General features: G+C 34.9%; 1 protein-coding gene across 1 annotated transcript; it reads right to left on the reverse strand.

The window, feature by feature from the left end:
• Positions 1 to 4,854: 4,854 nt before the first annotated feature.
• LOC144431282 (uncharacterized) lies at positions 4,855 to 11,555 on the reverse strand. Its single transcript, XM_078119193.1, has 9 exons — positions 9,828 to 11,555; positions 9,170 to 9,534; positions 8,837 to 9,013; positions 8,634 to 8,700; positions 8,290 to 8,378; positions 7,253 to 7,976; positions 6,752 to 6,952; positions 6,215 to 6,487; positions 4,855 to 5,839 (listed from the first exon to the last, which is right to left on the reverse strand). The coding sequence occupies exons 1-9, from the start codon at positions 11,194 to 11,196 to the stop codon at positions 5,775 to 5,777; spliced, it is 3,330 nt and encodes a 1,109-aa protein (XP_077975319.1). The 5' UTR covers positions 11,197 to 11,555; the 3' UTR covers positions 4,855 to 5,774.
• Between the last annotated feature and the right edge of the window lie 3,330 nt (positions 11,556 to 14,885).

The raw sequence follows: 14,885 nt of genomic DNA on the forward strand, positions 1-14,885 counted from the left end.
ATGAAAAAGCAAGTTATCTTAATGCCACATTTGGAGTTGAACTGGTATAAAGATTTGAAAACAAAATTTTTTTTATTCGACTAAATTATTTTTGAATGAAGTTTCTTCAATTGCACATCAAGACCAAAAAATCTGTAGCAGCATATTCCAAACTAAAATCACTGAAAATAGTTTGACATGCATTTCCTTATTTTCCGAATCTCGTACCCACACTCATGTCTCTCATCTACTTCTGGATGAGACTGACCTTTTGAGATGGATGTCCTCTCATATAGAACTAGCTTAAAGAAGAAGTGGAAACTACCTTATCAAACAAAACAGTTCTTGTTCTTATATTATGACCTTTGGGGTGAATGTTTATTAAACGCCATTTCATTGCAGCTTTGAAGTGACTGTCCCACACACTACGTGGCACAATGTATTCTCCATCCTATCTAAATTTCCCAATTGATACGAAACATATTGTTTTTAGCGTCCAGACACAATTGTTTCATGTAACACCAAAATCTTCGCAGTTTCGTACTTTGATATTTCGATAATTTAATTTCATATTCAAGTGAATGTATGATGTGGCGCCTTCATTTCGCAAATTTTGTTCGCACATCTTTGTTTTGCTTTGGTAACCCCCTAATGGAAATATTACAATACAAATTGATTGAGTTATTCTATGGACATAACAAAAAACACACACAATACCATAAAATAAATATGAAAATGTAATCTGATCTTGATTGACATATATTTGGGCGTGAAAAATTGATGACTAGAAGAGGCATATGTACCTAAAGATTACCGTGAACCTTTGATTATGTAGATGACAATTATCAAATTGAAACAATTAATATATATATATATATATATAAGTGAATTAGATCACTTCAACTGTTAGTTCGAAGTCATCTATATCTTGAAATATACTTACAGGAATGAAGAAACTCAATAATAATTAGTGAAGTGCCATATACATATTTACAATGTTTTAGGAAGATTTTGCTGTCCCTTGTAATGCTTTTTAATCAAACTAGCGAATCAGCAGTATCACATTTCTGGTTTATACTGTGAATTGACAAGATGAACCCTTGTTTAAATAACATTTTATTCCTTTATTTATGTAAGAAATAAAAGACTTCCCTGTTTAATGTCGGTTCACACGCAACACAAACAGAATGTTGTGGTTCATAGCCATTGTTGTGACGATTGTCCATTTTACGATAGAATCTAGTTCTCAATAAACACAATTTGAACCTCTTGTTTATCGTTATTTGATTGCCTATCTTCTACAGTCTTTTGTGAGGAGCTTGACATATTTTTTAACACTTCAATCTGTTAATATTATCATGTGGTATACATCAATGTCATACAATATTAACATCATTCGTCACCTTAGTTCATGAAAGGGCTGATTTGTTATTTTCACAATTTATAATTCTATTGCTATTTATTTAAAGTATTTAGTTCTCGTTAATACTTCATTGGGTGATGTGGGGGAGTGGAAAACTTTTCTACTGCCCAGTGCGTGTTTCTGATAATGATGCCGCGTATAACTAACTTAAAAACAAGAATATCGGTCAGAGACCGAAGACTTATCGATCGAAAGTTAGAGGATCCCAAAACAGCACTCTTACTCCATAGTGACACCTTGTGTCCTATCACTAATTAATTAATAACTTGCTAATTATACGACAAAATTCATCTTAAATCAACAGGCTTCTGGTACGACATATAATGAATTCAATCTCGCTTTCGTGAGATATCGCGTGCATCTAACAGACAAACAGACATACAGAGATACAGACAAATACCTATCAACATACTTACCGATTAAAGTCGATAAGTAATAAAATCGATAAGTAATAATTCGGATGATTAACAAATTATAGATGTTGTTATACATACAAATGAATAAATTGAAGGCCAAGTAAGAGTGAAATATTTTTATTATTTTTATTTTAAATCAGGGGTGTGCAACCTGTGGCCCTCGGGCCAAATGTGTCCCACATGAAAAAATTGTGGGCTTTTGATTAAAGGTTACAATTGTGCTTTATCAACTCATTTGATTAATCGAATCGATTTAATTTTTAGTCTTTAACGCAACATGGCATTGAATGAAATTCTGGTCCCTTACTACGAGACCGTTTTTTGTGGAAATTTTTGTGGTTCTGTTTTCAATTACAATTGGAATATTGCTTGCTTGGATAGTTCTGGCCTGGGATGTAGCAAATCTGTCTCCTGTCATTCACATGTGGAGGCCGCACTTTTTCAGTTGAAAAATACCACCACAAGGGAAACATATGATAAAATTTGTCAAATGAGTCGATTGGAGCGAACTAATCTTTTCATTAAAATGAAAATAGAGACCGAAAATGTAGTTTTATATATTAAGTATATTGATGATTGCGTTTTTAGTCACATAATTATGTATTGGCACACATTTATTATCATTACAGTGTTTTCTATATATTACACAGTGAAAATTGATAAATTCATCACAAATAGTCAATTTCATATAATCAATATAGATGCTGTCTAGTCCAGTGGTCCCCAACCGCCGGTCCGCGGACCGGTGCCGGTTCGAGAAGCTTTTTTGCCTGTCCGCGGGAGCTTTCATTTTGTTGTTTTTCTACCGTCTCAATCGATTTACCGAAGCCGAAAAGACGAAGTTACGTTGGTGTATTACGCTATTTCTCTTCCGCCGTCATATTGCTGTTGGTATGTGCGGGATGGCCCGGCGACATCTTGGCGCCGAGTAATCACACTTTTCGGTTTCGATTCATCGCGAAATGCTCCGTCAAATTTCGCAAGATTCAGAAACCTGGAAATCAGCATTCGTGCTTTTTCCGTTCTGCTTGCTTTTCTTGATTAAAATGTCGAAGTTACGAAGTTGCTTTATTATGCAATTTCTCTCCCGCCGTCATATTGGCGTTTGATAAGTGCGGGATTTATGGTCCTGCGACGTCTTGGCGCCGAATAATCACACTTTTTGTTTTTTCGTTCCGATTCATCGCGAAAGCGCTCCGTCAAATCTCGCAATATGAAAATAAGCATGCCTCCTTTTTTTCCCTCTGCATGTTTTTTTTGATTAATGTTACCAACCACATGAAAGGTTATGAATATTTCTTTGTTTAAACCAGAAAACTGTCAAGAACACTATAACATTCCAGAGCTTCACCATGACACCCAGCGAGATATGAACTTGTTGCGACCCTGCAAGTGGTCACGAGACCCGTAATAAAACCGGTTGTCGCTGAGATATTTTCCGGGTGATGCACAGCAGGATTTTGAGCCTGGTGCCAAGTTAGCAACAACTTTATCATTGTAATATGAATTAATTTTTTTGGGGCGTCGATCAACTGCAGAGGGATTGATATGATGAACCCGATGAAACCTCTACTTTACAGTTCAGATTTATAAAAGAATCATTGTCGCAATTCATTCTTGAGCTCTCTTGATACCGAATACCCATCGCTGAGTAATCGAGTAATCAAACAGTTGCTCGAATTTTCAACCAGTTACTTCTCGCTTCAATTGAAACGAAGCAACTAAATTGACTGTGAGCCGCTGCAAAGCTACGTGTTGCAACTCCATTATTTTATACCTCGCTTGCAATCCTGTATTCTGTATTGGAAACGAAACAGCAGCAAAATTCTCATTGGAGGTAATTGTGTTTGTACATGATTTGGCATGTACATGTTTTTTATGTGAGATGTGCGCTTTTTTACGCATAATGGGTTGTTATTATTTTATGTTTCACCCATTTAAATTTTTGGTTGGCTTATTATTTGGTTTTTATGTGTATCTTATTTTCTAAAAGCATAGTGATTGCCCGACATCACGCAAATATATGTTATTATTTTCTTTTCCACTCATTTCAATTTTTGCGCGAGTACATTTTATGTAATTTTACCGGTCCGCCAGGGTAGAATGGTTGGGAACCACTGATCATAGTCTTTTATTTGCTTGGATGATAAGATTTCCTTTAGTTTATTTTAATAATTATTATCGTTTAGGCTTTGCGTGATAAGGAGCAGTAGAAAGAGAAGTTGTTGAAGAAAATTACGGACGATGAATTAAAAAAGAAGAATTTCCTCATAAGATTAGAAAATTTCTGGTTCCAAATTGCTTTCGTTCCGGCGAATCTAATAACTTACGTCGACTTGAGGTGAAACTTCAGGATATCAAAAAAAAACTCGATTGTTTGCATGAATTGTTACCCTTATATAAAATTTTTCTCAATAAACTTGAAGAGGAAATGTACAAAAAGAAAAATAAGCTTTACAGTAATAAATGCTTTATAACTGACTCTATTGTTTCCAGTGTTATGTTGTATAAATATTAGTTATTGGGAAAGATCCAATTGCAATGTACGAGTCTACACAGAATATAGGGAATATCATGTCTTTTGTTGATTTAATATTCATATGTTTTAAGTTACTAATTGCATTTTTATCATTAGTACCACTGTGTTTGGTCTTGACAAAATAAACATCCTACAACTTCCTAATATTGCGACTTACAAAATCGGCTACTCGCTGAGAATTATATACTTAACATTCGAATGACGTTTTTGGAGCTTATTGTCGAGTCGACTACGGCGTTGTTTGCATTTTACTCAACTTGAGCACGTGGAATGTGAGGCTTGAATAAAAGGCAACCTCAAAGAGACCATCAATTTTTTCATTACACTCCTATTGTTTAAATACCAATCGTCTCGCTACTAAACGTTATGCGAGAGTATAATATACAGTATGTTTGCGACTACCTATATTGAAAGTGCGCAAGAAATTTTAAGATAGAATACCTGATCTTGAAAATAGTGGCGTCTCATATCTAGTTTCTTAATAGGCAATTATATATATATGTGGAGATATTTTGTAGATTACTAATTTAACGAACTTGGCATTCATACGCGCTAAAACACCGCGTCTTATCTTAGGTATAGTTTAGTAAGAACTTCACTACTTGAAGATGAAAGAAGTCACTAAAATTCTGTTATATACTTATTATTTGATGGCCGATATTTCTCGTACAATAATTTTTTTATTTTTTTTCATTTTAGAGGAATACAGTTATATGAAATCTGGTAAAAAGCTTTGATTAGTGCGCTCACGCGATAATGTAACAGTATTATACAGAAGACACACACACACACATATATATATATATATATATAAATGAACAAAATTATCAAAAGTGATATGTTTGATCGTTAAAAGAAATTACAAATTATTTGACATATTCGTGGGACAATTCAACATGGCAATACACGATTTTGCATGTATAACAACGCACGTAGTTTCTTTACATGTTCGTTACAGCATACAATTTTACAATAAAGAATGTACAATTAAAACAGTTACTAATATAGATTTTCTCAGGCAGTGGCGTTTCTAAATCACACCAATAAAAATGGAATTATCGCTTATTCAAGCTCTCAGAGTAAAGAGTTTATTCATAAATAAGCATTTCATAAAACGACCACGAGTATATATATATTCCGACAAGAGCAATGCGTGAAAGATGACAAAAACCACGATTCAGTTACCAGTCCAGGCTGGCCACTGGAAATGTAAATAGTTGGTATTTCCAAATGTGTATACAGTCAAGTCATCAAGATAAAATGTTTTTTTTTGACCAAATCGTGAATGTCTGTTCATGGTTTATTGACAGTACCCATATTGCGCCAATAAACTGCCATCGATTTTTTTTTTCATAAACCACAAACGATATTCTCTAATTTGTCGATAACGTAATTCATCACGCAGAAGAGTCAAAATCTATGCCGGTGCTTGATCATAATTTTCCATAACTTCTTCTAACATTTTAGAGCTGACAGAATCACCTGTAAAATATAAAAATTTACTCATTTTATTTGAAGCATCAAATTATAAAAGCTTTATAAAACAAAACAAGAGAGTAATGCTTAAATACGTGGACACGGAAATTACGTGGGGTACTGGGGCCGGCGAGGTTTTAGATTACAATCTATTTTGTAGAATAGGACGGCGGACCAGCACAAACAAATGAAAAATTTTCATCGTCATAAAAGTGTTCGTTTGAATTGAAACAAAATATCATTACTTTAGCTGGAATATCGAGCCCTATAGAGTTAAAAAAAGAGTAAATTCCAACTTTGAGTATATACTGAAATGTGAACCGATTGGTCTATTAGCTTTGGAGAAAATCTTTTACAGCAATAACATCACCAAGACCTTACCAGCCGATTCAGTCCAGTAGCGTAACATCTGTAATTTTTGATTTCGGGTGATGTTCTCCTGATCTCCGATAATTTGTTCCCGTATTTGTAATGGTATATTCAAACCATTCCCTGAGATTGCAAACCCGATCCACTCGTGAAACGAGCCATAATGAGAAGCCGCTTCTTCGTAAGTTCTTTCCAACAGCAAACGTTCGGTATTGTCGGAGGTTGGATTTTCATCAAAATAGGCTTCAATGATTCGTGATAGTGCTTCGCCAGTTGCGTTGTTTCCTACCAGTAAAAAGAAAACTCGTTTTTTTTCTATTTGAAAGTGAATCCAAGAGCGAGATAGTTGAAATCTTTTGCTCTAAAGTTAATTTTCGATATCGCATGCCGATCGAATATTATAAAAAAAAATACCAAAAAAACCGTCGGAGGATAAAGCGAAAAATTACTCACTATGAAATTGACATAGGCGATAAATTGTTCAGTAAACAAATAAAATTGGCATACAAATGGACATGAAGGTAGGAGATTGATAAATTTAGATCATACCATTTTTTTCTTTCCATGCCATAACCATAGCTCTTATTTTATCGTTTATTTTCCGATTTTCTTCATCCATGTGGTCCACTTCTGACATATCCAAAGATAAGCCTCTGCTCGAAAGTGCAAAATTTTTGAATTTTCCCGCAGAAAAGCGTGTTGGAATTTCATTCAAAACATCTTCGATGCGCTTCTTGGGACGCGAAAAACCTAGAAAACAAAAATATATATTACTTTTACATTGAACCAATAGAGCAGATTAAGCGCTCGACAATATCGACCAAGGAATTTCGACATTTCCTTTTGATAAAAATATCATGAAAGAAATGCGATCATCGCCCAAACAAAACACCAAATGTACCAAATAAACATACGCAGTTATTGTAAACTTTGATAAAAGCGTTAGAATTTATAACAAAAATTTAACCACAGCAGAATTTGGTCGAGATGAAATTTCGTTTCATATAACTCTGTAAATATATTTACAACAAGTTTATTACTCCAACTTACTTTTTTCTAGTGTGGCCTCTACATTATGTTCAAAACATCCAAATCCATTTTCAGCTTGTGCGTTATTTAGCATGATGTCATATTCAATTTTCAGAGTGCATGGTTTCCGGACAGGTCCATCATGTTCGAGATAATACGTCAAGTGGGGAAGTCCAAGTTTCCTCATTTTAAGATTTAGCTGAAAGCTTAGTTTATGGCGAAATCGAAAAGAGAAACCTTCATCAGGCCGTAGGATTTCTAATTTGACTTCAATCTCATCTCCAAATTTTGCAAACACCGTGTTAAATGAACATAGACTTTTATATCCTTCATATTTAAGATTTTCAATTGCTTCGCTTCTAGTGGCCTTTGTGTCAAGAAAAAACCACACGCACCAAATGTTTTTGTTGAAACAAATCACACCGCTTATAGGTAAACTGACTTTGTGTCCAAAAAGCATCTTGATTGCAAGTGAAATTCTACTGAAACTTTGACATTGGAATACCACGTCGGTTTCGTCCGAAAACGGCATGGTTTCCACAGTCGTCCACGAATCGCTTCCGTCTTCCAAGTGAAGCACTTCTAAAATAACCTCATCCTCTTTATCGTCTTTGGAGACCCATGGATTTACGCTGATATTTAAAGGTTTCCATAATTCAGCGTTGATTGAAACGTTTACTGTTGATGAAATGATTAGATAGGCATCTGGATAATCGGGGGGCAAATTTGTCATTTCCAACTGTACCTGCAATAATCAGTTGTACTTCGTAATTGGTCCTTTCCGCACGCCACAGGCCGTATAACACGGTCTCTAAAAAACCTCATAACAAAATGAAAAAATATATATTTATTTAAAAACCTAGCCCTTTGTAAAGCACTTCCATTTTTACTTCAACTATTCAGAGTCAAAAATAAAAGCAATTGAACTTTCCGACAACAAAATGAATCAAAACAAACAATTCGCAGCTCAAATTGGCGTCCAATTAAACACCGTGAGTGTAAACATTCGCTGGACGTCTTTCAGACGTAGCCTAAATCATAAAATATAAAAAATCTACCTTGGTTTTGTCTGTCAATGAACCCTTTGGAAAATCAAAGTTAAAATCGTGCAACGAAACACAGCCACCTTCTGGTGGTATTTCTTTCTCTGTATAAAAAGGAGAGGAAAATTAAACGTAATGAATGACGATGTAAGATATGAATTAAATAATTATTTTGGGGGAGCGGAATGACGAACGACGGACTCACGTTTGGTTACTAGTTCATGTCTGGTATGGGGTCAGTTAAGCAGTTATTTGATTTCAGATATATGGACTTGTAAAATTACTAAAATGACGAAACTGCTGAAATATCATAACAAAGTAGCACCCATTGCGTTTCACAAAAAGTTGAAAATACTTACGGATAGCGTCGTACCAATTACTTTGAGTAACAATGAATTTTTCAGGGCCTGTCTGTATTTTGAGACTCTGTTGAAGATAAATTAAAAGATTTGTTAGTATTGTATAGGTATTTCGGTTTCTCACGATAGGATATATGTCACAATTAATCATATTTGAAATTCAATACTTGTATGATGAAATTGCTGTGGTAAAAGGAACTAACATATTTTTGAAGATCGTTCAGCATTTTCTGCAATAACATAATTTCATTGTTGTTCAATCGCCATCCCCTGAGGTCCATATTATTTGATGTATACATAAGAAGTCCGGTAATGGAATGTATGTATTCTTCAGTTGCACTTTTTTCACCTTCGTCGATATTGAGTGCAAAATTTTGTACCTAAATAATATGGTCATATATATACTATTGTTTCGATATATTGAACAGATTCTGATAATACTCCGTATAGATCCCAATATATTCAAACATTTGTTTCAAATGAGTGTGTATTCGAGTCCGATTCTGATTAATATGGAAGAAGATAAAAAACAGTACCTTGCTGAATTTATTGATAGCACGTATACATCTCTGAAGTGTGTCGAGGAGAAATGGTGAGACAGGACAATCAGTGAGAGCCAGTTGTTCAAGCTCCACACGATAACTTATGATGGTGGCAATGGAGCACATATCTGCACTGTTGAGAATCCATGATCCGAAACGACACAATTTTAACTTGTCAATGTTCAAGTAGACGATAGGCTTGATTTCTCTGCCGCATTCACATATGGTGTGGAATAAATTTAGCTGATTGTCGAGCTCAAAGATATCTTCAAGCTCTAGTAGCCAGGATGTCAGCCTACGTTTTATCAGAGTGCATTTGCGATCTTTGTCATTCCTAAGCTGGGTTAATCGAACTGTGTCTGTAAAAATATTGCGATCTTTTAAAATATTGTATTTTACATTTATGCTCTAGACAATTATAACATAAATACATACTTTACTCGGTAAAATTTTCTCGATAATACCCGCTTTTGGATAGAAAATTTTGACAAACTGCTGTTTAAATAACGCAAAATTGAAAAATCGGTGTCAAAAGCGCGTCGTTCTCTCAAAAATGCCATCAAATTTAATTCCTGTGATACATGTATCAGGAGTACAAAAGAAGATAAATTACGAGAAACTGAAATTTAGATTTGAATGAAAAGTCACTCACTCATAGCATAACAATTGAGGCTTTCTTCAAATATTTTTTCGTCCATGATGCATCCTCCAACATATCTTGCAATTGACGAATAACGATTACTACTAAAAAAATTTTCTACAAATTTTGAGAACTTTTCCCATTCGAGCTCAGCAATGAATATTCCAAAGAGTACATCAATTAAAACTGGATGGATGAATTGCAAATCTTTTTCTCCGGGTGAGCTGCTTTCAACCTCTGAGATCAACGCAATGCCATCCAAAACAAACCAATTGCTTAGTAGAACAGTAGATGTAAGTCCTGTCGCCTGGAGTTGCTCTGAGGTGATGTCAGAAATTTTCTTCCTTTTTATGTGAAAAGCTAGAAACTTCAATTTTTCTAATGTAATGGCGATGTTTCCAGAATCCACATCTTTAGATTTCTCAATAATGCGATTCAACATTTTTATCACCACACCTGACATGCTTTTTGGCAGAAACTCAGGATCGTCACAATTTTTGATGCTTGCCAATGTTAAAATTAGCATCGTAGGGTTTTCACATAAAGTCATCAAGTAGGGTGATACGCTCTTGAGATATACAAAAGACTCGTTAAAACGCTCTTCTCCAAGATATTTTGACGCAATTCTATTTATCGATGCTGGTGACAATCCGGACACAAGAATAGTCTTTTCAACGGGTAGCTTATCGTCTCCATCAACGTGTTCTTCAAATTTTTTTGCTTCGCATGTGGTGAGTACTGCACAGGAAATGAATAAATTTCCCTCTATCAAATTGCGTAGGATAGTACCAGGAGTTGCGCGATCATAATGCCCTACGGTATTGTCTTCTTCAATAGGATAACGAAGTGATTCTAGAGAGTCCACCACGAATGTAAGTTTCGTGGGATTGTTTTTCATCCACTCATATCCCTCTCGTTTTTCACCAAGTGTTACTGATTCTTCGCCGAAGTCGCCAAAAAGAAACTCGGGTACTGTGATTTCCTCGTTTGCATCAAAGCGGTGGCAGTTTATGACATGTAAAACATGTTCATTTTCAATTTGAGGAATGCGACCTGCGTATGCTTCACCAATGAACCTGGCTAATACGGTTGTTTTACCTGACCCCTTGGATCCGATGATACAAACATGTTCACATGTTTTAGAAAACGATCCTACTATTTCCTTTTCTTCAAAGAAATCTTGGAATTCAATTGATTTGCTATTGTTCGTTTTCAAGTCTATAGTTCTCAATAAAACATTTTCTTTTGTTGTAAGTTTTTCTAAGGGTTTGCATTTCACCTTGTTTTTCAGTTCTTGCGCATTTCTTTTAATGCATTCCCGTAGTCGAGATGGAAAAGGTTGAATTCCTTCTGATTTCGAAGATCTGAGAAGTCGTTGCATACTGCGGTGGGCATCAAAATATTGCAAGCAATTTATTTAAATAAGTGTATAGTGATGTATAAATAATTACACTATCTGAAATTTGTTTGATTTTGGTTTTTCAATTTTTTTTTCTAAAATAATACTCCATATTTTATTGGGATGCATACATGTGTGCATGGTGCATGTATAGATGCCTGTGCATACATGTGCATATATCTCGACTCAATTTATCGCGGCCGTAACATAGATGACTTAATCTAATAGTTTCACTTGTAATTTGATTTTCTGTGCCAACCAATGACTTTATAAAATATAAAAAAGGGAACTACTTGATCACAATTCATTCTGTTATTTCTTGCAGCATCTATCTATAACTTTTTTATTTAGACTTCAGATGTCAAATGTAAATTTTGTTTAATACATAGTTGAAATCGTTAGTTAGTTGAGTAGGGATCCAAAGCTAACTTGTCCAACGTTGCAAGTGTTGCGATTTGAGATACAGCTTTTTATTATATATATAATCATTTTTGCAAAAATGTCAAAGCTTTTCGCCCGCTGATGACTGGTTTCATTACCTAATCAAAGGCCCAGATGACGTGGCAAAACAATAGAGTCAAAGAGCAAATTGCTTGTGACATATAAAATGCGTATAGTGTCGAGTGATTGGCGGGCTACTTTCAAGTGTGCATATAAGACAACAATGGAAGGAAATCCCCTCTCACAAACAGTGCAATTAATGTATGGAATGTTAGGTCAATTCAACTAATAGTAAGAGTGGAAACGGCTAATTAAATTGACTCATATTATACAGAAATCTAAACGTCAAATACGCTTGAAACCTAATTGACTTCAATGACCCTTCCTATTACAATTTATCAATTCAATAGGTATTTTGATTTGGTATTGTCTGAGATAAATCAAATTATTATTAGTTTATTGTCTTGAAATAATCCCATAGACAGAATATTGTCTTGCTCCTAGTACTGTAAGCTCAAATCTTATAATTCTTATATTAAACGCTGGTACGCCTTTATATCACTTATTTATGGTCTGTTATTCTTAACGATATCATATCCCTTTAAAAATTTTAAATTTATTTCACTACTGTCATTCCTTAGCTCATCGCACATGCATTTCATTGATACAAATTGTAATAAGGGTTTTCTCTTAGAACACGCAAACCAAGTGGGTGTTAAAAAGTTGTTTCGCAAAAGCAAAGGCGAACTGCATGTCTCTCATCTATTTCTAGATGAGACTGACCTCCTGAGATGGATGCCCTCTAATATAAAACTAGCTTAAAGAAGAAGTGGAAACCGTGGAAACCACCTTATCAAACAAAACAGTTTTTGTTCTCATATTATGACCTTTGGGGTTGATGTTTATTATACGCCATTTCATTGCAGCTTTGAAGTGACTGTCCCACCCACTACGTGGCACAATGCATTCTCTATCCTAACTAAATTCCCCAATTGATAGGAAACCTATTGTTTTTCAGCCTCCAAACACAATTGTTTTATGTAACACCAAAATCTGCGCAGTTTCGTACTTTGATATTTCGACAATTTAATTTCCTATTCAAGTGAATGTATGATGTGGCGCCTTCATTTCGCAAATTTTGTTCGCATATCTTTGTTTTGCTTTGGTAAACTTCTAATGGAAAATGTAATCTGATCTTGATTGACATATATTTGGGCGTGAAAAATTGATGACTAGCAGAGGCATATATATGACCACTGGGAAGCTAGTAGCAAACCTTCTTCTAATTTTGCGCAGAGGTGCGTATAATCTCGTTTTTGTGCACATTGAAGGATGATATGACAGTTTTGTGCTTATTGAAGGGTTGTTACCTAAGACATGGGCGAGTCCTAAATTCCACACAGAGAACAATGATTAAGTTTATAGACAGGCTGTGGAAGAAATACATCACGATAAGCAGTAAATTCAAATATATTTGACGGCAACTTAGGATACAGCGTGGAGAGCATCCCGGCGGTTTGATCGCCTATGCAGTTTCATTTGTCATAGTACGTTGTCGAAATTAAATATACTCGGCTGATAAAATTGACCAGGACAAATATGTTGACAAAAAATGTTAGATTACGTATTCATATAAGCTTGAAAATATAACGAAACGAGTGTTCCATGTCACCTGCATAGGTTTCGGTAATACTTTATGCTAATTAAAAGCTAAGTTATGTTCAATTTATGTGACATTTCTTGTAAATAGTTCTCATGCCTGCAAACATTTATACAGAGGTGCAAGATGGTACGCGAACTAAGAGAAACAAGCAATATCAAGCGAGCCATTGAGTTGAGGTCCAAATCGTCTGACCAACTCGATTTACATTATTAAACACTGTGATACCGATGAAAATTTCTATGATGCCCATTCCGTGATGCTTTATGCGCGCTGCTTATTTTGCTAAAGTGTTAATTCAACCAAGAGCCCCGAGCATTTTTGTATAACTTTAAAAATATATCAAAACCAGCCTAGTAATTAAACATTTCGTAGCCGTATAAGTGTTTTACATCGTTTCGAACTGTGTATTGTATTACGTAACAAACGTTAAACTTCATTATAATATGTCTTAGTAATTTAAGAAGTTTCACATGCATTTTGTAGTATAAAGCAAATTCTTCAACACATGCAATAAACAGAACGTAAAAATTGTTTTGTTTCAATATGTCTCACTGGCGCTGAAATCAGAAGTCAGGCTATTAAATGTCGTATATTATCGTTATATCGTAATTTGGATATTTTGAAGATCAGCATAACGTCTCTTCTATATAAGTGGCGCGAAATATTAATTTTTTATTCAAGAGATGACAAATTTCCAGAATTATGTGAAATCGTGTCATTAATACACGATAATTATATAAAAATGATACAAATAAAATTAATAAATTGTGCAATTGACAAAAGTCAAAAAAGCTAATTTTGGCAACTTTCAAATCCCAGCAGCACACTCTCTGAAAAGCTAATTTAGTCAATTTTAAAGCCCAGCAGCAAACCCTTTTGCACAAGAGGCATTCGATTTGATTATTTCATGTTAAAAAGGTTTACCTGGATTTTTTTTTCTCAGCTAGAACATAACTTTTTTCATCTAGGGCATGGTGGTTCAAACCCAGGCCCGCGGGCCACATGTGGCCCGCCGCTTCATAATCTGTGGCCCGCCGCTTCATTATCTGTGGCCCGCGTCGCATTTGCGCGTGGGTAAACAAAAAGTCGCATTTGATGTTGTTTTGTTATAAAAATAACCAGAAAAATCTTTTGACACAATGTTACATCATTAATGCCACTGAATTGACTAGTGTTTTGTCTAGTTGAGGCAACTAGCAAAATTGAAAGATGTGTAGGCAGTCTGAATATTTATCTGGCTGTTCATTTTTTTGGTCGGGAATATATGCTAACAAAATAGGCTTCATAGAAAACTGAAAATCGAATAAGGAATCTATTAGCCTAGGTTGGCTATGCCTGATAATTAGGCTTCCCGCTGCTTGTCAGCAGGGAACCTATTGTATTCCTGTGTTTTATTATTATTATTTATTATTATTATTATTAGGCTTCCCGCTGCTTGTCAGCAGGGAACCTATTGTATTCCTGTGTTTTATTATTATTATTTATTATTATTATTATGTTTGTTAAATTTATTCACAGTTCTTTGACTGGTGTATATTTTCTTGAAATCGAGACACGTCCCGCGTCC

This window comes from Styela clava, chromosome 13, assembly GCF_964204865.1.
Source record: "Styela clava chromosome 13, kaStyClav1.hap1.2, whole genome shotgun sequence".
NCBI lineage: Eukaryota > Metazoa > Chordata > Ascidiacea > Stolidobranchia > Styelidae > Styela > Styela clava.

Coding starts and splice junctions, on each gene's coding strand:
- LOC144431282 (XM_078119193.1), bottom strand. CDS start 11,196: ATGCAACGACTTCTCAGATCTTCGAAATCAGAAGGAATTCAACCTTTT. Junction 9,535..9,827: donor CCTCAATTGTTATGCTATGA/GTGAGTGACTTT, acceptor ATATTTTTACAG/ACACAGTTCGATTAACCCAG. Junction 6,488..6,751: donor GGCATGGAAAGAAAAAAATG/GTATGATCTAAA, acceptor TTTTACTGGTAG/GAAACAACGCAACTGGCGAA.